Raw genomic sequence first — 22,003 nt, forward strand, 5'->3', positions numbered from 1 at the left:
ACAAGGGAGGGGAAAACCTACCTGGGATTGATTCAGCAGCCTGAATTAGAGATGACGAAAGAGGGCTTGGCTGGAGCGCAGCGTCACTTTATGACTACTGGCTTCATTTTCCTGACACTTTGGGGGTAGCTACGCGGTGATTTAGCTCTGGTTAATTAGAGAGCTACAGGCTGCTTCAATTTGCGGTTGTTACCCAAGAGCTCTGAGGAGGTTTTCTGGCCACCAGGGATCATGCATAAAGGTGGAGGAGCTGGAGGTGCCCCTGCGAGGGGCTGGCAGGGGATGGTGCCAGGGGGCTCTGTTTGTGCAGGGGTTGCCCTGGTAAACATGGCCCTTTTCAAGGCCTCATGCAGCAATCTCTGATTTGCACCTTATGGACACAATTTCAGTTTATCGTGGTATCGCTTAAAGAGCTCTCTTTTTAGGGACAACTGGGTATTTTGCAGATGGCTGTATACTTTTTTAATGGGTAAATATCACTCACGTTTCATCAGTGAGCAACTGAGGCATAAGGAGGTTAAGGGACCTGACAAAGGTGATAGCAAGTCAAATTGTTTGGAATTTTGTAGCTCTGAAATATCATCTTTCTAAAACAGGAAACCCTCTCAGGAGTAGTAGGTTTTCATTAAAACAACAGTTCAAACCTGTCGATCTTGATATATCAGGAAAAAGAGGAATGTAGAAAATGTGAGAGTTAGCTTAGTCTCTCTTAAACTAAACCACCAGGTTCATGTTCCTATGGAGAAACAAATACCCTGCAGGCATCATGGTGTCTTTGATTTATTTTTGGAAGCTGAAAACTCCCCCTTTTGGTGTCTGAGCTAAGAAGAAAACCAAAGATTTTGTGGGCCAGCAAAAGGTTTCTGGAGGAAAAAACCTTCAGTCCCCCTTCTCAAGAGTTTATGACATGAGCAGTTAAGCTAATGTAATCCAACTCAGCCTCCCCTGCATTTCAAAATCGGATTAAAGTTCGTAGGTCGTTGAGGGAAACTGTTACCCAACAGAGTAACTATGACTCTGAAATTAGCGTCAGGCCTTCGCAGCTGTGGTGCAGCCCCTGGTTTCAGTCACCTGAATAAATCGGGGTAACCAATGCGCCCAGAGCACCGGAGGGGGTGAGACGCATCGCTGCGGCTCAGCCTTTGCCGTGAGGTGGAAGCCCACCAAGCCGCGGTGAGTGGGTATGCTGAGAGCCTTGTCGTTCGTAATCTGCCTGGTCCTCGCTCTTTTTACTTTTCTTTGGTGAGGTAAGTCATCCAAACCCTCAGAAAAGCTTTTGGGTTGGTGTTACGCGTGCTTTCCTTGCAAAGGAGGAGTGGGTTTTTCCTCCTGCAGTAGCAGTGCGTTGCTGCACGTACGCAAGTGACGCAGCTCCAAGCATGCTACCAGCTCAGCTGTAAAAAACCCGTGTGGTACCGCATCTGTGTGAAGCTGCCTTTCAAAACAGGATCCGCAGATGCCATTAATTACCAGCCTGCCGAGGAGACGCTCCGCTCCCGCGAGCGTTCCGCCGGGCGGGCGGCGGCGGTGTCCGGCTGCCATCTGGCGTCCGGCGCCCGGCGGGGGCCCCGCGACGCATCCCCCGCGTCACCCCGGCCCGACGACAGGGCTCTTCGAGTGGCAACCTCTGGTCTGCGTCCAAGCCGGGAGCAAATCCTGCCCAGACTCACCAGGGCCCCCCGCCGCGGTATCTCCCGCATTCCTGCGGCAGAGCTGGTATTTCTTATTGTTCTCCCCGTCTCTGGGGGAGCAGCTGCAGCTGCCTGGCCGGCCTGCCGGGGCAGGAGCTGGCGCAGTCCTGTGCTGCGGGTCCCAGAACTAGCCGGGGGCTTTGGAAAAACCGTGTCAGCCTTCTCGCCCTGCTTCGGCACGTAGGGAGTCGGGGCTGGTCAGGAGGGGCGAGATAAAAATGAGAGAAGAACGGAAAACTGGCAGAGCAGCGAGCGGTCGCGCAGCACCGCTCGCCTGGAGGCGCAGCAGGCTCGGTGCGCGCTGCCCTGGGCCCAGCGCTCGCCCAGGGGCTTTCTGCTGAAATAGCCGCGCCAGCCTGCAGCAACAGAGCACGTCGGATTTGCCGGGTGGTAAAGGCCTGCTATGGTATGCCGTCCGCAGGTCGCAGGGACACCAGTAGGAGTGACTGGTCGGAGTAGGGTGAGGAGGGGAAGCAGAGGCAGAGCTGTCTTCGAAGCTGTGCAGGGCTGGTCCTCGCTCTGCAGAGACAGCAGAAATGCCGGGGAGCGGCCCGGCCTGGCGAGGGCGTTCGGCACCCAGTGTGGTTTTCTTTTTCCCTTTTCCTTTGGTGAGCTGTTCTGCCAAGCTGGTTCTCATGCCGCGCCCCATGCCTGCACCCAGCCCTTGGCTGCCCATCCCTTAGAAATATCATTTCGAGGAATGTATGCTCTGGATTTCCTCCTGCCGGTGGGGAGGATTTGCTGGACAGAGGTGGCCTGAGAGCAGTTGTGGGTTTGGCTCTTGCCATTTGTAATGGTGACAGTGAAGGGACCGTGTGGGAGCATGGGCAGGCACGTTTCTTTTGCAAGTGGGGCCACGTATGGCTATGCTGTGAGACCAGGCTTGGGGTGGTGGTTGTTTCTGGCCAGCTATCTCCCCACGATGCTCCATGGGCCAGCAGTGACCCCCTTGGGCATCGTGCAGCCCTCACAGGCAGGCAATGGCCACGCTAAAGCCAAACAGCAAACGCAGAAGATGCCACCTCCATCCCCACGGGGAGCAGCGACACACCACTCAGCTTTTTGGGGGGGAGCTGTGTGTGAGCAGGCTGCACCTCCCCGCATCATTTCCCACCTTCTGTCTGGGAAAAAGCAGCCCAGGGCCAGCACAATCTTTCTGGCAGGGGGAAAAGTGCGGCTGCAAAATGGGCATGCTCCTCCCTTGCCGGCAGACATGGTAGCTGACTTCATGGCTTGGAAAGAGCAAAATGGCCCAGTGCATCGCTTGCAAAGGAAATGGTTGGGAAAACACAGCCTCGGGGTGCTCCAAATGCAAAATTTCAGTCCCAGCTATGCCATGAGAGGGACTTTCTAAGGGTGTCTAAGCAGAATCTGACCTTAAATAGGTTTTTAAGTGTTTTCCTTTTTTAGTCAGGACTGAGGAACCGGCGCCCCAGAGGACCTGGACTTCCACAGCACTTGCACGGTGAGTCAGGGCTGAGCTGCACAAGCCTCTCCGGAGTGGAAAGAGAAATCACCATGCTCTGGTAGGCATTGAAACAGCTAATAAATGTCAACACCGAGGAAGCCCAGGCTGCTTTTGAAGCTGTCTCGTGTCAATGCTTAAGTTCTTAATCCCATCATGATACTAACACGTTCAAATTAGACTTGTTGACCAAGTTAGGTGAAAGGACGCGGGTGCCTTGTGCAACCCTCCATTTCACCTGCGTGAAATCGTGCTCGAACGTCCTCACAAACACCCTGGTAGGTTCCCCATGGTGAAATCTGCATTGCCTGAGCAAATTGCTGTCGTGTGCTCAGCAAACAGGCAACCACAGGAATAACAGCAGGTGAGCGTTTGCATGAAGACATTATTAGGCCTAGATCCTGTAAAAGCTGTTTGTGTGCTGTAGCCATGGCAAGTAGCTCTATTAATAAGCAATGATATTAATAACAGTATATAAAGCTGGTGCTAGAGCCAGCTTCTTTGATAGGCAGAAGAGCGATGTAAGCAATGAGCACCGTGACTAAGGTAGAAAGGGTGGGGTTTTTTGTGCTTGTTTTATTTATTAAAGAATTTAAAATAATGGCTGATGGGGAAAAGTGAGTGCAATTGTTCTGGAGTTTGTGATTATTTTTTTCTTTTTCCTCTTTTTATCAACAGTCTGCCCAGTCTGTCATGGGCTTTCCTCTGACCAGCTGCTCACATCCATTTACATCACCTGTGTCAATTAGGCTAAAATATCAGAAAGAAGAGGGGAGAGGGGCTCTTGTCTTTCTGGGATTGTGCTTGTAGGTGTTAAAAACTGCCTCATTAAATCTCCCTCTCAAGGCTTTTCAGGATGTTTTTATCTTTTGCTTTGCATCATACTGTTCCAATTTTAATTTATTCTGGAGGTGAGAAGCAGCTACCTTTTTCCAAATCTTTTTTAATCTTAAGTGTTAAAACAACCACTGGCCTTTCTGGTTTTTGAAGGATGTCTGCTTTTGACGTACTGAGAAAGCCAGTTCATTAAACGGTGGTTTTCTGCACTTTCACTTCCCTGGCATCTCCAAGTAGTTGATGTTCACAGTGAGACTCAACGTATGAAAGTTACGATAGTCTCTAAATTCATGTAGCGTCACAAACTTTCTGTTTGCCTTTTATTTTGGAACTCTCAGCCACATTAGCAGTAACAGGAGCCCTCAAGACATGATGTTTGTATGGCTGCTCACCCTGCTAGGCGGGGAGCCCCAAAGTGTTTCAGACCACAGGCTGGTCTCCTCTCCCCCGTGCTTCCCCCATTTGCAACTTGAAGGGATGAGTCTGGGTCCTGCTCCCAAAAGGGGAGTATGTGTGAGCTGGCACATCATTGCACATCCTTCTCTCAGCCCCGCTCTTGCAGCCTCGGGGCTTTCTATCCTGCAAGTCAATGATCACCGTTCAGTAGGACGAGGGACAACAGGATGGAGGTGAAGGATAAACGAGGCATGTACACGAGGCATCTGGGAAAACACAATTTGCAGGTAAGTAACCTTCCTTACGCATTTTTTCCTTGCCCTGCTTTACTCCCAGTAGGAGAGCTGTATGGCAGCCCAAGCTTTGCGCTGCAGCTGAGAGCTTGCTGGATGACGTATCCTACTGTACACATTGTCCTTCCATGGTGCGGTGTGGTTTTTTTTTGAAAATATGCCTGAATTAGCTTCAAGGCTCTGAGCATAAATTTATCCTAGGCCAGTGCTAACAGTCGTATTGTAAAATCCTTTTTCCTAGGCTCACGGGACGTCTCGGGGATCAGATGTACTGAGCTGGGATAACAGAAGAACCAAATTGGCTCACGAACTCAGCGACAGCAACGTGCTACAATGATGGCAGTGAGGTAATTGTAATACAGCAGGACACCTGGTTCACTTAACATTTTTCCAGCCTTTGTACGTAACTGTACTTCTTTCTTGTGAACGGCTGCTGTAGCTGTTGAAGGGGAGTGAAGCTGAAGGGTGGATTTCATCTTCTCGGGACGCGTTCACAGCGTGCGTGAAGCCCCTGTTCCTGATGCAAGCCGGGGCGCTTAAGGGCTGAGCCACCACCAGATGGCAGCTGGAGTCCAAGTATGAGACAGGCCCAGGGCCCCCGGCTTCAGTTCCTGCCGCTGGCGCCGCCGCCGCCGCCCGTCCAGGGTCCCGGCGGGGAGGCGGGGAGGCGGCGGGGCTCCCACCGCGGCGCGGAAAGAGAGAAAAAACCCGAGCGCGCCGCAATTATCAAATACCCAGCTTAGCGCAGGCAGAGCTGGAAAGTCCCTAACTGATCTCAGAGTGGGAGAACTAAAATCTTGCTAGTGTTGCGGGAGATTTTCGTCCTATTTGAGACGACAACTTCATGGCACATTATCCTTCCTCTCTTTTGTGCCCTTTCCTTTACGAACACGTGATTACCTCTCCCCCTGAAGCAGCTAAAAGACCTTATGGATATCCCCCTTCCTGGCCATGCACCGGTTTGCTCAAAAATTGTTTACCTAACTGCTTCAGATATTCAAGATTATAAAAATCAGAGCAGTTATTTTCAGTTCACTTTTACTGAAATGGATGGTGCGGCTACTGTTCCAGAAGGCCTGTGTGACTGAACAGTTGATTCTTTTGGGGTTGGGTGTGTGTCCCTGCCTCAGGATACAGATATTGTCCTAACATGCTGTTGCTTTCCCAGATAGGCTTTGGTTTTGTGGCTGTTCATGCAGGATGGTTAAATAGAATTAATATGAGTTGCTGGAAACCTGCCTGTGACAGTTTGGGAATGCGTGAGTAAGGATGCAACAGTCTCATAAATTGGCTCCATAAAATGGTCACAGGGCAAAAAAAATCCTGTCTGTCTTAGGGGAAAAAAAGCATGGTACTGTGCTATTCATTTGCAGGACTGTTCCACCATCAGCAGGTAAACCTGAATCTGGCTGACAAAATGAGTGGTCTAAGCCCTCCAGCGCATTTCATGAGGGTTCAAGAACAGCAGACACAACTTCCCCCTGGCCTCTGCGTAGGTGAGCCTGGCATGTATGTAAGGCACTACGATGTCCATAGCATGACATTTCATTGAGGATATCCTCACCATTAGCAGTCTCATTGGTTTCTTGGAATAAGACTGCTGTAATCCTTGGGCTCACCGGAAATGATTACCACACCGGGGGCTGCAGTTTTCCATGCTGCACTGTTTCATGAGATGCGGTGACTGACTCACAGCTCTACTCTCTGTTTGAATGCTGTGTTTAGTGTAGCTTTAATGGACTTATTCTAAAGTGGTATTTTTGCTCAAAATGCCGTTGTTTGATTTTTAAACCACCCTCTCCCCTCACTCTTACTGTGCAATACTTCATACAAAGCTTTCTTAATTTGTCAGAGCAAGCAGAGAACAAAGCTAAAAGGAGCCTTGTCTCATTTCCTCTTCTAATAGTGACTAAGAAATAACTCGACAGACGTACACGGATGACGTTTTAATGAAGGGCTGTTTTGCCTGCAGAGGCCTGTATGTGCCAAGGTACCCTCCCTCTGCAGCCATGTTCCCCCATTAGCTCGCTGATGAGAGCAGGTCTGCCCTTGTCCCAGGCTAGCACTCTAAGCATTCATGTGGTGCTGTAGATGCACCTGTTGTATCAATTCCTTTCCCACCTGGCATGCTTTGTGTTTCAGAAAGCAGCTAAACTGCACCCTCAACATACTGTTACCCAAGCAATGCTGTCTGTAATAGCTGAGCATCATTATACTGTCTCAAGGTGGACTGAGTATGAACATTTAAGAGAAGTAGTGCTGTTAAGACAAATTATATTGCATTATCTGTGTGATCACTGCCTTTATTATGGCTTTAATCCAAATCCCATTGGATCAGACCATTAAGAGTATATTTCTTCCATCAAAGTAATACTTTCACACAACAGTTACTGGATTTGGAACTCCGGCAAGCCAAAAGAAACCCATGCAAAAAGTCATCAATTAATTCAGAAATGTAAATGACTTTGTATTACTTTATTAAATAGCCAGTTCTAAAGAACAGTAAAAAATATGAAAACATGCATCATTTGGTGTTCTTAAAAAACATTTGTCCAAAATAAAGACTGTTAGAAAAATTAAACAAGTTTAGCCCCAATACACTTTCTGCTCGCCGCATAAACAATGTTGGGTAGTTATAAATACTGTTCTATCTCCTTTAGCGAAGTTTAGCAATGTCTGCATTAGTATTTCTATTACACTTTTTTTCACATTTCTTCTGTAAACATAATCAATTTTAAAAATGCCTCATTAGCAAGCTTAAGGAACTACTGCTTTCCTGTACAGTAAATACAAATAGGAAGATCCTGGATTTTCCTGCCATTCTAATCAGCACTCCATTTCCTGAAACATTACAGATTTCAATTAGTATAAAAATATAATCAGAGAATGAATGTCTGAGAAGATTCAGTATTTGAGTGAGTCTTAGTTAATAGGCAAATAAAACACGACTTCCAAATCTGAAGATGCTTCTGAGATCCAAGTATCACAACACTGTACATAAATGCACTGGTTATCCATCTGAAACATTCACTTCTTATTTACTAAAAATAATTTAACATTTGGCTGAACTAAAAAGCAGATGCTAAGAGATGGATGTCCATGTTTGGTGTACATACAAAGGTCAAAGCTGACTAACAAGCCGCACCAATGGGCACCTGCTCTTCCGGAGCAGGGACTTAGTTCTCAAAATATCTGTACAATTCAGCGAGAATACTATTTTACTTAGCAATACATGGACTTCTTGTCTGGTGTGAGAGATCTACACAGCAAAATCACAGACTTGTTCCTTTTCCCTACGGAAACAGAAATAGCTGTCTTTGTCCCTGGAGAGAATTTTCAGGCAGAGCGGTAGGCTTTTTGGGAAGCCTTGTTACTAGAAATGCTGAAATTATTTTACTGACAGGAATTATTTTTTTCTAAAGCAGTATTGCTACACATTTATCATTTTTATCTAAAATAAAAATGTCAAATTTAGTTTTCCTCTTGCCTTTTTATTAATCTGGCCTCCACTTAAGAATAAGATAAAAGTGCTGCATCTAAAACAGTGGTATGTTATAACCAGATTTCTTGCACAAACATAGCCTTGATGCAGATGATACTTAGCCTGTATATGCCATCATCTTCCATTCATCTGCTCCAGAAATCTGTAAGTCAAAACGCTGCATCTTTTAAACTATGAAGAGAACTCTCAAGGGGTTTTTTTAGCACTACTCAAGTATGAGACAGTACAAGAACAATCTTGCATGACTACTTTTTCCAAATGTTTTATGGCAGCATTTTGTACATGCCTATTTCCAGTTCTTTTGTTTGGATTCCTGCAAACAGAGGAGAACAGGGCACAAAATCCAACCAGCCAGCAGGTACCCAGTGATGCCAGTCTACCCTCGCTAAGGAAGAATGTATCTGAGCACTAAGCCCCATGCGAAGAGCAACAGACGGGCAGAGCAAAAATAAAAGGAGTCTCAATGGAAGGAAAGGTCATGCTCTATCTCAGAGTTGGACAGACCTCCAGGACCGATTTATCCTGGGTTTAAATTATACTAACTGAACCAATGAAACAATTGTTTCCCTCACATTTTGGAATGAAAGTGATGCTGCTTGATGGGTTAGATGCTGTCAGATTGTTACAAGCTAGTATAGAAACAACTCTGTCACAAGCTACATTTAAATAAAAATCTTCATTTGAAAAGTTTTGTATAAAAGAACAGAATTTCTGGAAACATCAGGGAAAACAGCAAGTACTGTCAGACACCACATACTGTAATTACTGAGCTCTGAGTAGACGCTCCGATGTGGTAAACAGTATTTTCTTTGCAGAAAGGCCCAACAACTAAGATCTTTATAAGCAAGAAGCTGCTCTGTGCAAAGCAGAACAAATGAAGGTGGGCTTCTATTCACGAACGATATGTCAGCTACCGTCGTTACTCAGAAGTGGCTTTTTTCCCTTTCCAGCTCTTTTGTCTTTGCTCAAGTTCAGCTTCAGTGAAGGCAGCCGGGCCCCAGTTTGTGATTAAGTGAGGATTCTTGGAGCCTGGAAGACAGAGTGCAATACTTGAAACAGGTGTTTCTGACAGGGACATTGCTCACCCACTGTTGGTGGGACAGGCCGAGTGTCACCACAGGATGATTTCGTAAGTGCTGTCTCTTCTAAGACTGGAAACCCACTCAAAGGTGACCTGAGGACCTGCCCAACCAAGGAGGGAGGAATGCCTGGGACACCGTCAGTGAAGGTGCTTAGCGTGAGTTGTCAACTGCTGCAATCTTTTGCATCCTTATCTCCCAACTCCCCCTGCCCAGTTGTATCTTAGTAAACCCCTCTAGTTCTTGCCTTTAGAGATGTCTCTGAAGGAAAACGATCTCTCCAGCACTGCATTACAAAGCCACTTTCCTCTAGGCTGGCACACTATTAATTAAGCTAAGAAATTAAACTTTTCCCAAAAATCAGATATTTTAGCTATCTTTACTTCATGTTTTTGGCAATTAGCATTTATGCTAACTGCATTAAACACCCAAACCACGCAATATTCAGGTTGATCCTTGCTTCGTTTTAAATAAACAAACGATAATAATAAAAAAAATAATTGTTATAGTAGGGCCAGTAGAGGTAAAGACTTGAAAGTTACCATCAGCAGTTCTCACAAATGTGATATTTATAGGCTGCTATGAAACCAATAAGCTACAGGAAAAGGCAGATTTCAGTAAATCGCTAGGTGATCTAAGTATATGAGACAGAATGAATACATATTTTTTGTAACTTTTCTGTTGATAACTTACCTGGCTCTATTAGTCGAATTAATCCCTCATGATGAGCTACTTTATCTTTCCAACTCTTGGTGTTATTAGCTGCCGTTTCCAACTTCTTCTTAACCTCCTGAAATAAGATACAGCCCACTTGAAAACAAGAACAACTTTACTCTGTTTACATAAAAATAAAAAACATCCTTTTACATCTAAAGACAGAACCATGCTAATTCAGCCAGCACTCCATTTAGTGTAGACAGAACTTAATTTCTAACCATCCTAAGTAATTTCGTCATCGCTAGCTGTATAAAAGTAAGTTGTCAAACCAGAATCCAAAAATAACTAGGTTTTACAAGATTCTGTAGCTGTGTAAGTAGGGCTAGTCTTCATGAAGATTGAAAGCATAAACTGCAGTTTCAAAAGAGAAAGATGCATTTCCTGTTCCAAACTGAGAACAACTAGTGGGTATTTCTCACTATCAGAAATCATAAAATGTAAGCTAGGAAAAGGACCACTGCTGTTACACCCAAGCAAGAAAAAAGTATTCTTCAGTCTAAACTGGTCTTTTGGTCAATTCCAAATGGACAGCCAGAGTGTTTAATTATTTCTAAAATAATAAGTCAGCTATTGCAGTGACCTACTCCGTCATTTGTTTTATGGATTTTGTTTGTTTGTTTGGGGTTTTTTACATCTGTTGTATTCAGCAGTTCCTTTGGAGTAGTAAATGATGTTTCATATACAAAAAGCCCGAGATGTCATCTAAAACACAGTCAAATATTAGCCAAATGCAATCTAATGATGGTGTTAGATTTAACACCAACATGGTAAGTTGTAAAGTGGCCAGACCTAGCCCACCTGGGCCCTGGCTTGCAGTCACTGCAGCATTTGTATTCTGTGCCAGTTGAGACAGCTCACTTACTTGTCCTTCACAGAGCTAACCTCAACAGCACAAACACACTCCCTAGTTAAACAGAAATCTAGTCATGTTTTGTTTCCTGACCTAAATGCACGCAGGATCAACACCTCCCTAGCCCTAGAAAGTATGCAGCACTTCAGACTCTGTACTCACTGGATTCTGACTCTTACTTCTTCCACAAATACAGCTACTGGCCTTCACCAAAAACACTCAGCGGAGCAGAGAACAGGCCTGGCATTTGGGATGTGAGGGCACTGCTACACACTGAGAATCTGAGCTAGTTCCTAGCTATCCTTGACATCAGTTCAGTGCTTAAATCCCTTGTTGAGTAGCAAGGGCCTACAGTAGCGCATTGATTTTTCATCTGTAGAAGACAATATTGCCCCATGACATCACCAAAACATTGCAAGAATAACTAATTCAAAAGCATAAGGCATTTAGTTATGACAGCAATGGGACTGCATAAGAAGTTAGTCTACAGTAGAAGACAAACATATACAGAGTATTTCAGGACATGACTGAGCTGGCTTGCATGCGAATTGGGACAAAAGAATAAAGGAGGTGGTGCGTCTGAAACACGTCCTCTTCTTCAAATATATCTACTGGTCTAGGCCAAAAAAAATCCAACACATAACTATCCTACCTGTTATTATAATTTTTGTGCATACTAATCCTTAAAGAAGCATGATATTGATGAACTTCAAATTCAGTTAAACTACTGAATACCTGGCTAAGTATGAGAGGTTAATGAACAGAACAGCTCACCTCGTATTGCTCAAGGGCCTCCTTCCTTTCCAGTTCAAGTTGTTCCAGTTGCTGCATAGCAACTTGAAGGGCCCGTTCCTTTATCATTCTCTGGTTTTCTAGCTCTTGCTTCTCTGCTTCTGTCATCTGAATGGTCTGTTGCTGCTGCAAGTGCCATTTTTCCAGTTCAGCTCTCTTTGCTGACTCCTCTTCCAGTAATCTGCAATGGGGATTGCGATGTTAACTGCACTTTAAAGTAACCTCTATCTATTATGTAGTATACATGTAGGGAAGCCAAGCTAATTATTTTCTTTTTTTTTTTTTTTTTCCTTCCCCCCCCCCCCCCCCAAAAAAGCTTGGGAAGCAGGGAAAGTTACTGCTTGTTCTCTTGTCTTCAGTGTAAAGCTGAAAATGATGCCAGCAGTGCAAGCAGTCTGACTGCTACAAAGGGCTATTCAGAAAATTTAGTCAATAATGCAAATACACAACACTGAAAACCACAGAAGAAACAAGCATGCATAAGTTATCTTAATTGTCTTAGGAGGACTGAATATATGAAGAAGCAAACCACACTCAAGAAAGCCCATACAAGTAAGAGTAGACTTTTAACCCTTTATCAATTACAATTTAAACCTGTGATAAAATACAGCAGAAAGTCATATTTACAGTTACTGCTTTATAAAATACACAATTGAAAAGTCTGTACAGAGTGATCTCAGTTTTTCAAGTGTTGACACGCTCGACAACACCTGATGGAAAAATAACTGCGCCTGCTTTTCTGAAATTGCTGAGCACTCCCACTGCAAAGGGCTAATCAGACATATTAAAAAATCATAAATACCAGCTTTAGCCTTCATAGCTTAAGGAAAAAAACAAGATAAATCTATCCCATGTTTGGACTTCAAGCTAGTCCCCCTTTCCAGCAGCATGTCCAAGATGCAAGCAATCTTTAATAGTATGGCACAGTTACTTATTATTGCGGAGGGGAGTGAGGAACTGAAACAAATTTCTACTAGGTCAAAGCCATACCTGGCTTGAAGTTTCCTTACAGTCTCTTCATCTTGCCGTGCTTGTTTCTCATCCTCCAAAGCTTCCTGTAGCTGTTTATACATTTCTTCCAGTTCACGTACTCTCTGTAAATACTGTTCCAGTTCAGATGACTTCTGAGCAACCTGCTCTTCCATTTTTTGTCTTACCTAGCAGCATAAATTGAGGACACATATGAGCTACTATTCAACTCAGGTTTACAATTTTTAAAGGAATTCCCAGGTTTCCCTCAGATAATGTTTTCAGAGACAACCTTTTCCTGCTGCCTGCAGAGCAAGACTGATAAACTTGAGTCTATATTTGTAGATGTGTGTTGGTTCTGATGGAATAAAGTTAATTTTCTTCATAGTAGCTAGTATGGGGCTATGTTTTGGATTTGTGCTGGAAACAGCATTGACGATACAGGGATGTTTTCATTATTGCTGAGCAGGGCTTACACAGAGTCAAGGCCTTTTCTGCTTCCCATGCTCTGCCAGGTGCACAAGAAGTTGGGAGGGGACACAGCTGGGACAGCTGACCCCAACTGACTAAAGGGATATTCTATACCATATGACGTCATGCTCAGCATATAAAGCTGGGGAAGAAGGAAGGGGGGGACATTCAGAGTGATGGCGTTTGTCTTCCCAAGTCACCGTTAGGCGTGATGGAGCCCTGCTTTCCTGGAGATGGCTGAACACCTGCCTGCCCATGGGAAGGAGTGAATGAATTCCTTGTTTTGCTTTGCTTGCGTGCGTGGCTTTTGCTTTCCCTATTAAACTGTCTTTATCTCAACCTACGAGTTTTCTCACTTTTACCCTTCTGATTCTCTCCCCCATCCCACCAGGGGGGAGTGAGCGAGTGGCTGTGTGGTGCTCAGTTGCCAGCTGGAGTTAAACCACAACAAGATGTGTAACAAAGAGCATTTAAAAATATAAATAATAATACAGGTTACTTACATTGCCCTGCTTCATGCAGCACAGGATTTTTACAGGGGTTTAAACCTAACTTCAATCAGTTTGACCTTGTTGCTTAGTTTACAGATAGACACTAAATTGAAGGAAGAGAAAGCTTGTAGAGGGCCCAGACACAAAGGTCAGGCTGGTTTAATTACACTGTTTCCACTCCTTTCCTCAGGCAAGTCCTTCCTTGTCAGCAGTGTATTTCACACACCTATATCTGGAAGATGGCACCGTGACAGCACAGAATGGATAAAGGGTTGGAAATCGGCTAAGGAGCTTGGCTTTACTAAGAAAAGAGCAACTATAACAAAAACAAAGGTAAGGGATAGAGGAAGGTGAGGGGATGCTGCATATCCACAGTCACCCAGTCTCTGATCCTCATCCCCGCCTTTCACTGACCAGAGCGGGAAACCAGAGCCATCCTCCCACTCAGCCCATCACTGTGCTAGGGACAGCAGCAGTCAGCTGGCTTTGAACTGAGTTGGGATAAAGCACCAAAATCTCAGCATTTAGCAATGCAAAACATGTACTTCACAGAAGGTAAGCACAGCTCCTGAAGTCAGCAAGAAAGGCTTGCTGTCAAGTGTGACAGGATGGCATGTCCTGCTCCACTGGTCTGCAGTCTCCTTTCCCTCAGCTAACCTAAATCCCACTGACCCAGAAAGTGATTGTATTCAAGAATTCACACTCAGCCCATAAAGCAGCACTGTGTGCATTTATGTCCTGAGACGTTCCATCACATCGACCTGACTATTTCCATTTCTTTTCCCCAGCTAACAGAAAAGCCTGTTATGCCTGACAAAGCCCTTGAAGATTGAAAATTAGTTCTTTTGTAAATTCTCAGTATGGATTACAGTAACAGCATTGTAAAGCTACAATATTTCTTTAATTTTTTTATGTTTGTGTATATATGTAAAAGAACACACAGTATAAGAAAGCAATAGTTTTAGGAATATATTCAAGTCAGAAAATTCCTAAAATGCATTTTGATTATGCCTGTGTTCATTTTGCATATTCATATAGTATGTACTGGCCTCAGGTTCTCCATCTTTGAAAATTGCAAGGATAACTTCAGTCTGCATTTATCCTTCAAACAGTCAAATTTTTCCCAATTTTCCAATAATATTTAAGGTTTGAATGCTATACAAATTGTAGGCAAGCTGTTCCAGTATTTGAATTCACTAGTAAAAATATTTTATTCCTACACCTCTAATAAATGGAATGCAGGTTGCATTCTCCAGGCTCCTGCAAAATCTGTGGAATCCTTTCAGTGACTGCCTGTGAGGGAAGTCATTGCTGAACACATCGCCCACTCTGTGTAATCATAGCAAAAAAACCACGTGCACTACTCACCATTTTTTCTCTCTCCAGCTCCAAACTGAAGCGATCTTGTAATTCGACTTGAGTCTGAAGTCTTTTCTTCTCTTCCTCAGCAGCACGAGCAGCTGCTGCTTCCAGTTGCTGGAAGAGAAGGAAAAAAACAAAACTAAAACATTTGGAAGGAATTGAATTTTATTTAACAATTTTTGTTTTTAACAAAAACGGAAGAAACCTTCAAAAGCATTAAGGCAGCAGCTGGTTTTTTAAGTGTCTGAGGCTTTTCTCAATTTCTAAATGTAATTTTTAATCTCATTATTTGCAAGACAATTTTAAATTTACCAATGAAAAGTCAATTATCAGACTTCCTCCAAGTTTCCTTTGAGTCCTGCTTTGCACAACCGATAGAAATCGCTATATTTCCTTCTCTATCTCACATGGGATAGAAAACTATTATGGAAAGCCACATCCCAGGCAGGACTGCACAGGACTTCTAACAGTGAACACATGCCAGCATGCATAGAGTTCATACAGAAACAAAAGTGAGAAGCACTAAATTGCCATGGGAAAGCAGAAGTGCCACAAACTTTGACTATAATAAGTGATTGTGCTATTGTGAATCACATCCCTTTAACATCCCCTAAATTTCCATGTAAGGTAAATAAAATTTGAGTCAATAGTCATCACTTGAAATTAGGGGAAAAATCAGCCTGGTCAGAGCTAAGGCCTAGGAAACAGCTGCTGGTACCTTCATGCCTTCTTGCAACTTATTTAACTTTTTTTGCATCTTGATTTCACAAATATAGTCGTTACAGTTTTTTCTTTCATCAGTGTTTTTTAGAATGCACAGAAGGTTAGAAATGTACCAGCCAAAACTTTACCAATACTGAAAACAAAATAATTATTTCACAGAATTTTCCTAAGAAACTTATCTGATGCTTCAGAGGAAACAGAAGGCAATCACCCTTTCTTTTGTAATATGCTAAGCTGGTGAAATTGCTTCCACAGACCTTCAGTAAGAGCGAGACACCCATCTTCTTTAGTATTTTTGGAAGGTACCACATTTAAACCATCTTCCCTCACACAACCTAGATGAACTAATGAGATGCCTAAACAATTAAAACTGCCAAGCTAAAACTTTCATTCCTTTAAGTGCTTGTGATATCACTCTAATCTGAAATAGATAGGAAGAAGGGAAGGAGAAGGCTCCTAGTTTCTGTTTTTAAGCCGTAGAAGATAGCAGAGAATTGCTCTCCTTTGAAAGGCTTAAATTATGCCGGTCTTTCAGAAGTAGTATTCCTCCTCTGCCAGAACATTTAAAAGCATGTAACTGTAGTCAAATCCAAGATGCCTATTTAAGTGAAATTTTCTTTTTATTTCCTTCCCCGCTTTGAAATTAAACAAACATTGCCAATACTGAGCTGAGACGGCGAACGTGCAGAGTCACAGGCAAGGGTGGGTGCTAGGCTTTTGCCAGAGAGCTCAACAAGAAAATACATTGTTTGTCCACTCTTTATCAGCAACTTCCTGCTTAGTTCATGTCAGAGGACATCAATTCCTGGCAGGTAAGGTTACTGGCAACAACTATGCAGTTTAGGGAAAAGTCCCAGAGGGAGGGGGAATCAATAGGAACACACCATTTCAGCAGGGGTTAGTTAGCATGCAGTTTGAATCCCATGCAAGACCCCAAATTGAAACAGAAAGGGTGCACAAGTCTTGTGCACGCTCTCTTGATAAGAAAACTTACCTTTCAGCCTGTTCAATGTGTGTATCTCAAAATTCCATTAAAAATATGAAAAGATCTATTTTAGACAAAGACTCATATTCTTCTGAACTTTTCTACTGCAGGAGCTATCAAAATACAAACCAGAGCATACTTTGGCAGATGCTGCGTAAGTGGTGGCTCACTGCCATCAGGAGCAAATCTAACTCTTAAGCTTTCCAGAACAATTCAGTTTCCTGAACCATTTACAAAGCTTTTTCCTTCAAGAACATTTTTCTAACTAATCAAACACTTTAAGTTCCTCCAACACAGTACCTCCCCACTAATTCCACTTAGTCAAAGTGCAGTAGTTCATGTCAGAGACTAAACTACTTTCCTTGAGAAGTCATTTTAATCCAGTCCACTTCAAAAGATGCTTCTTGCCGCAACTCTCTTTAGTTTACCCATTGTTATTTCTACAAAACTCCCTGGAGCCTGTCAACATCCTACTGCTCCTTTGGGGTTGCTCTCATGTTATCTTCCCCACTTTTTCTCCATAAAGTAAACAACACAGAAATCCAGCCCTATGATTTCTGTTAACAGGTATATTACTTACTAGTAACTTGCAGGTAACACAGGCTATCCTTTAAAGCATATTTTGCATTCTGAATCTTAAATACCTGGTAGAATATAGGTGCTAGAATTAAATTAAAAAATGGTTTTCCATTGTCGGACTCCATTTAAGGCGAACAAAGTAATACCCACATCAGTACCGTCACTGCAAGGTTAATGAAAAGAAGATAAATTTCTCCTTGCCACAAATAGTGAGTTAATGACAAGACTTTTTAAAAAGATACATATTGGATGATTTTTATTTGCTTTCTAGACTCAGCACCTTTAACATGCTCTCACAATATTTATAGCTTCCCCCTGCCACAAAGATCATTAAAGTTTTTTCTAACTGAGGGCTAAAATTAGTTAGTGTTTTTCATTTATAAAAAACCTCAACCAATGATGCAGACTTGTCCTAAATGGGAATGCAAAAAATCAAATTAATTTGGGAAGGTAGTGAACAAGAGACTCCGCAGACTAAGCACAAAGCAAAGATCTGAACTGCCCTAGCAGCAGGGACTCAGCAGCCAAAATGTTAGGCAGCAGTAGGGAGGGAGGCATTTGACGTTATTCCAAGCTACTTCCAAGGCACACTCCGCGTTAAAAGGTATCACGGCAAAAAAAGCCATAGTGACTCTTCTTGCAAGTCTTTAAAAAGAAAAGATAGAAAGTATATCTGGAGACTAATCAAGTCTCTGTGGAGAACTACTGCAGAGGCACCAGTTGTTCCAAAGTACAAAGATCCATCAGCACGTTCAATTTCCTGTTATAGAGTGTGCAGCCATAGCAAAAGCAACTTGGTGTCTCCTGCCAGTCGTTAGACTAAAAAGCTGTCTACAAGGAAAAGAATGTATTCAGCAAGTCTTCTGCTAATACTCAGAGATTTCCAGTCCAATTCTCAGGCTTTTAGAAGTCAATGCAGCATTTACAAGGAATATGCATTTAAACAGTTTATAAATAGTTGCTATGTGTCTTAGCTCTACAAATCTCTCCCAAACTACTCTAATAAAATTATGCCTATACATACTTACAAAATCACTTTGCAGCTTTGGAATCTTTGTAGGTTAAATTTATATCTCTGGAAACTACGTCTGTGTGAAGAGAACAGTTCCCCCACACATACAATTCACATAACATAACTTTGGAAAACTATGTAAGAAAATTTTAATGGAAAGCCCCAAGTTTGACAGACATGTCTGACAGAAAAGAAAAACAAAAAACCCACAAGAAATAGACTCTCCAGTCCCCAGACACCATCCACACAGCTGGGGCTTTCTTCTACACTAGCTTCACAATGCCCTCATAAGTACAGGGGACAGGGCTGGGCCACATGAGTTACCCTGAGCCTGCTGAACAGTCCTTAAGAAACTGCTGCAGTCAATGCTGAAGGCTTTACTGCAGGCTCAACCAGCAGATCTACTTGCTTAGGGGGCTGATGCTGACACAAGCTCACCTCCCCTGGAGGAGTTCACTCAAGGTGTCTGAACACTTGAACAGGAAATAGATGCCTGTTAATAGCATTATACTTCAAGAAGCCCAGCTCAACCACAGAGACTGAGCTTAAAGCTTGAAGGTTAGCAGCTCCCACTCCCACCTTTCGCACGGTCTCCAGTTCCTTCTGCTTGTTCTCATTGGCTGTTTGCAGTTCTTTCATCTGCCGCTCCAGCTCTTCTTGCTCAGCTAACAGCTTCTGGCGCAATTCTTTTCGTTTTTGGCGTGCTTCTTTGTGGGGTGGAGGGCTCCCCGCTCTCAGCAGGTTCACAGTGGTCTGTATGGCTGGAAAGGAGCGTGCAAGACAAAAGGGAAAAGAGCAGCACACCACTGAAGGGAAATGCTAAACTTTCTGGATAGCCTTAGTGAATGAATACTTGTGGTGTTGTGTTGTTTATTGGGGTTTTTTAAAATGTATTTTTAAATCAGAAATAACTGTTGTCAGTTCTCCTAATTCTCATCAGGCTAGCTGTCAATGCAAACCAAAAGTGAAAGACACTTGGCTTTCAGCATTGGCTGTGTGCCACAAGGATAAGGTCCAGCAATTCCAATGCATTGCCAATTCCAATATTGATTTCTAACAGGCCATGGACATACAAGTCATTAGTACGCCCAGCTGCAAAAAAAAACCCCCAACATTTCAAGAGTTCTTACTGCCTCAATTCAGTGACTCTAATCAAGCGGTAAGATGTTATCTAACATATACATCACTTACTTCCCTAGAACCAACCTTAAACCCTTTATTCTTGCTGATACTCCAAGGGAAACACTGTCTCCCAGTAAGACAGTAGCTCTCATTCACTTATATTCAGTGAGGAAATATTCAAAGAGCAAAGCTGAGGAGTGGCAGATAATTTGATGTTTTATTCACCTACTACAACTGTGAAAAAAGATCTCTTTTTGGAACTAAGTAATCATTCGTCACACATCTGACTTTGGTGCAATTAAACACATGCTTTAGGTAAAGAGGGAAGTGCAAATTAAAGCACACAGCTCCAAATATTTAAACGCTGTACATACTTCAATGGCATTAGCAACAGTGGCTTTGCAAGGGCTTCTACCTCACTCTGCAAAAGATGCATGTAACTATCGCTCAGCACATATCTGGGAAGGTCTCATAGAAGGAGTAACTTCACTGTGGGAATAGAAAAGGAAGCCCTAATTGCCAGCCTTAACCTCAGCTCACCAAACCATACTACCTCAAGCAAAACTGTAAAAGCAAAACAAGTATTTTATGATGCTGAAATGAACAAGCTTTCCCTTTCTCCCCAAAAGCAACAATTTACAATGTATTCCCCTTCTCTTCCCCATCCCTAGAAGTACAGCCAATATAGAAAAAGCAAACAACAATAACATCCATTTTATTTTGGTTGTGGCTGCCTAAATTGAGGCACCTACATGACCGAAACCAATTCCCCTTAGTTCTTCCTGAGTCTCAGGCTCCTTAAAGATCCTTTCCATGTGCCCAAAACAGAGACATCAAAAATCACAAGACCAAGAATTTCAAATTTGACTAAAGCACAGCTGTAAGACTTCAGATTACCTTAACTCTCACATAACTAAGATTTTTGAAACCTCACCTTGAATCCACTCCTGTTTCTTCTTTTTATCAGAAGCACTGATCTCAAAGCTTTTATCAAGACATTTTATGAGAAAAAGGCATTTCTTTCCATCTTTGTCAGGCAAGGCCTAGAATGGGTAACAAAAGGATTAGCTTTGCAAACACTGAAATCTAAATTATATTTTCAAGCCCCACATGTGCAGTTATCTGTTACAGAGCTACAAATACCAGCACTAAGAACCTTTATTAAAAGAGTATTTACGAACTGTTTTTTATATAAAGCAAAAAAAGCTCCATTAACGAGAGATATCAGGAGTCCACACTGCACACAAAAAAGGATTAATTCTTATCTTTAGACATTCATAGTTTTTGGTGGTTTTTTTTTTACCTCTACACAACAGTTGCCATCCAGTATGATGTCTCCCTTCTTATCCTTTAAATCTTCACTTACATAGTAGGAAATAATATTGGGTTTTAGCACAAACCATCGTTCTGTCCAATTTTTCCTTTTGTGACCTTTTTTCAACATATAGCCCTGTAAAAAGCAACAGATCAGCTGAAATGCCCGGCCTCTGTTTAACCACCTGGTCTTTTGGTTATGCGGCTCAAAGGCCCAATAGAGCACACAGAAAAGTTAGCTCAAGGCCCTAAATACTTCACCTACACACTTCCATTCCTGATACTAGCACACTGCTAATTGTTTAGCCCATGAGAAACTAAAAACTGGACAGAACACTGAATAAGTAACTGGGTTACCTGAAGAACTGAACAATTATCATGTCATTATCAAGTCATTATTACGATTCTCTGGTTCTCTTTGATGACCTTCACTATTTAATTTTCTTCAGTCAAGCAGAGACATTCACCATCACTAAAACTCACCTGTAATACTTTAATGACAGCCGTTATTAAAAATCAGCCCTGTGTGGATGCATACCCCAGTGACAGATGTGGGCCTGCATCTATGCACTGTAAACCCAGCCTGTTATGGGATATTCCCAGGGACAAAGCAGAAGCACCTCTGTCCTGTGAGTAGCTCTGCCCTGCCAACACACTCATTTAGTTGCATCCCATTGAAGAAGCGATCCCATATAGGATACTTCAATGAATATGTTAGAGAAACCAATAACTGAACCATACTCCTGACATCTTTATTGGATGCGATATGGGAACACTGGTGATGCTTGGATTTTCCCTTAAAGGAACAGAGTTGTACCTGGATTTAAGCAATGCCAAGATTTCACTCACAGTATTTTATTTTCCTTGAAAGATGATCCACTCAAGTTCCTATATGAGAAAAACACTTGCAAGCCTTAACAAGACTATTTTAAAAGAAGGAAGAGAAGCCCATACTTCACCACTGAGCTTTATACAAATAAAAGAATAAAATTACCGTCTTCTGTAATAACAATAAATAGGGCTGGTAAAATGATCAAATCATCCAAGTTTGCCTCTATTGAATATTAACATATCTAAAATATAAGCAGCAATACTAAGTGCAGTTATACTAGTAACCCTGTTATACATTGTCCAGCGTGGCTATGGCAATTCAAAAACCATCTCATGGAAAAGGGTGCACAGAGAATGATATAATAATTGGTCATTCTTTCAGGCGTTTGATTTTAAGTGATCTTATCAGGGGCACTGTTGTGGCCTAGTCAGTTTTTAATCTAGAGTTTCAAAGTTTGCCAGTATTTCAGCTATACCTGTCATTTCTGAAACCATATTCCCCAATTACTTACTTACTTTTTT

The 22,003-nt window shown here is 42.8% G+C and overlaps 1 protein-coding gene and 1 long non-coding RNA gene across 5 annotated transcripts in view; one reads left to right on the forward strand and one right to left on the reverse strand.

Annotated features, from left to right (window-relative positions):
• Positions 1-1,023: 1,023 nt before the first annotated feature.
• Positions 1,024-7,162, forward strand: LOC140652800 (uncharacterized). 4 transcript variants are annotated; one of them, XR_012042943.1, is made up of 3 exons: positions 1,024-1,247; positions 3,102-5,029; positions 5,122-7,162. It is a non-coding gene; the product is annotated as an uncharacterized lncRNA (long non-coding RNA). The 4 variants fall into 4 exon arrangements; XR_012042940.1 differs by having other exon boundaries at positions 3,102-4,676; positions 4,924-7,162; XR_012042941.1 differs by having other exon boundaries at positions 3,102-3,156; positions 3,835-7,162.
• SWAP70 (switching B cell complex subunit SWAP70) overlaps positions 7,143-22,003 on the reverse strand; it is a 42,849-nt gene continuing 27,988 nt past the window's right edge. The window contains exons 5-12 of the mRNA XM_072864026.1: positions 20,640-20,786; positions 20,271-20,379; positions 18,794-18,975; positions 14,922-15,029; positions 12,613-12,779; positions 11,605-11,803; positions 9,957-10,053; positions 7,143-9,213 (exon numbers count right to left, since the gene is read on the reverse strand). Coding sequence (XP_072720127.1) covers positions 9,104-9,213; positions 9,957-10,053; positions 11,605-11,803; positions 12,613-12,779; positions 14,922-15,029; positions 18,794-18,975; positions 20,271-20,379; positions 20,640-20,786 — 1,119 coding nt within the window. The 3' untranslated portion in view covers positions 7,143-9,103. The remainder of the gene's footprint in view (positions 9,214-9,956; positions 10,054-11,604; positions 11,804-12,612; positions 12,780-14,921; positions 15,030-18,793; positions 18,976-20,270; positions 20,380-20,639; positions 20,787-22,003) is intronic.

This window comes from Ciconia boyciana, chromosome 6 (genome assembly GCF_034638445.1).
Source record: "Ciconia boyciana chromosome 6, ASM3463844v1, whole genome shotgun sequence".
In the NCBI taxonomy this organism is placed as follows: Eukaryota; Metazoa; Chordata; class Aves; order Ciconiiformes; family Ciconiidae; genus Ciconia; species Ciconia boyciana.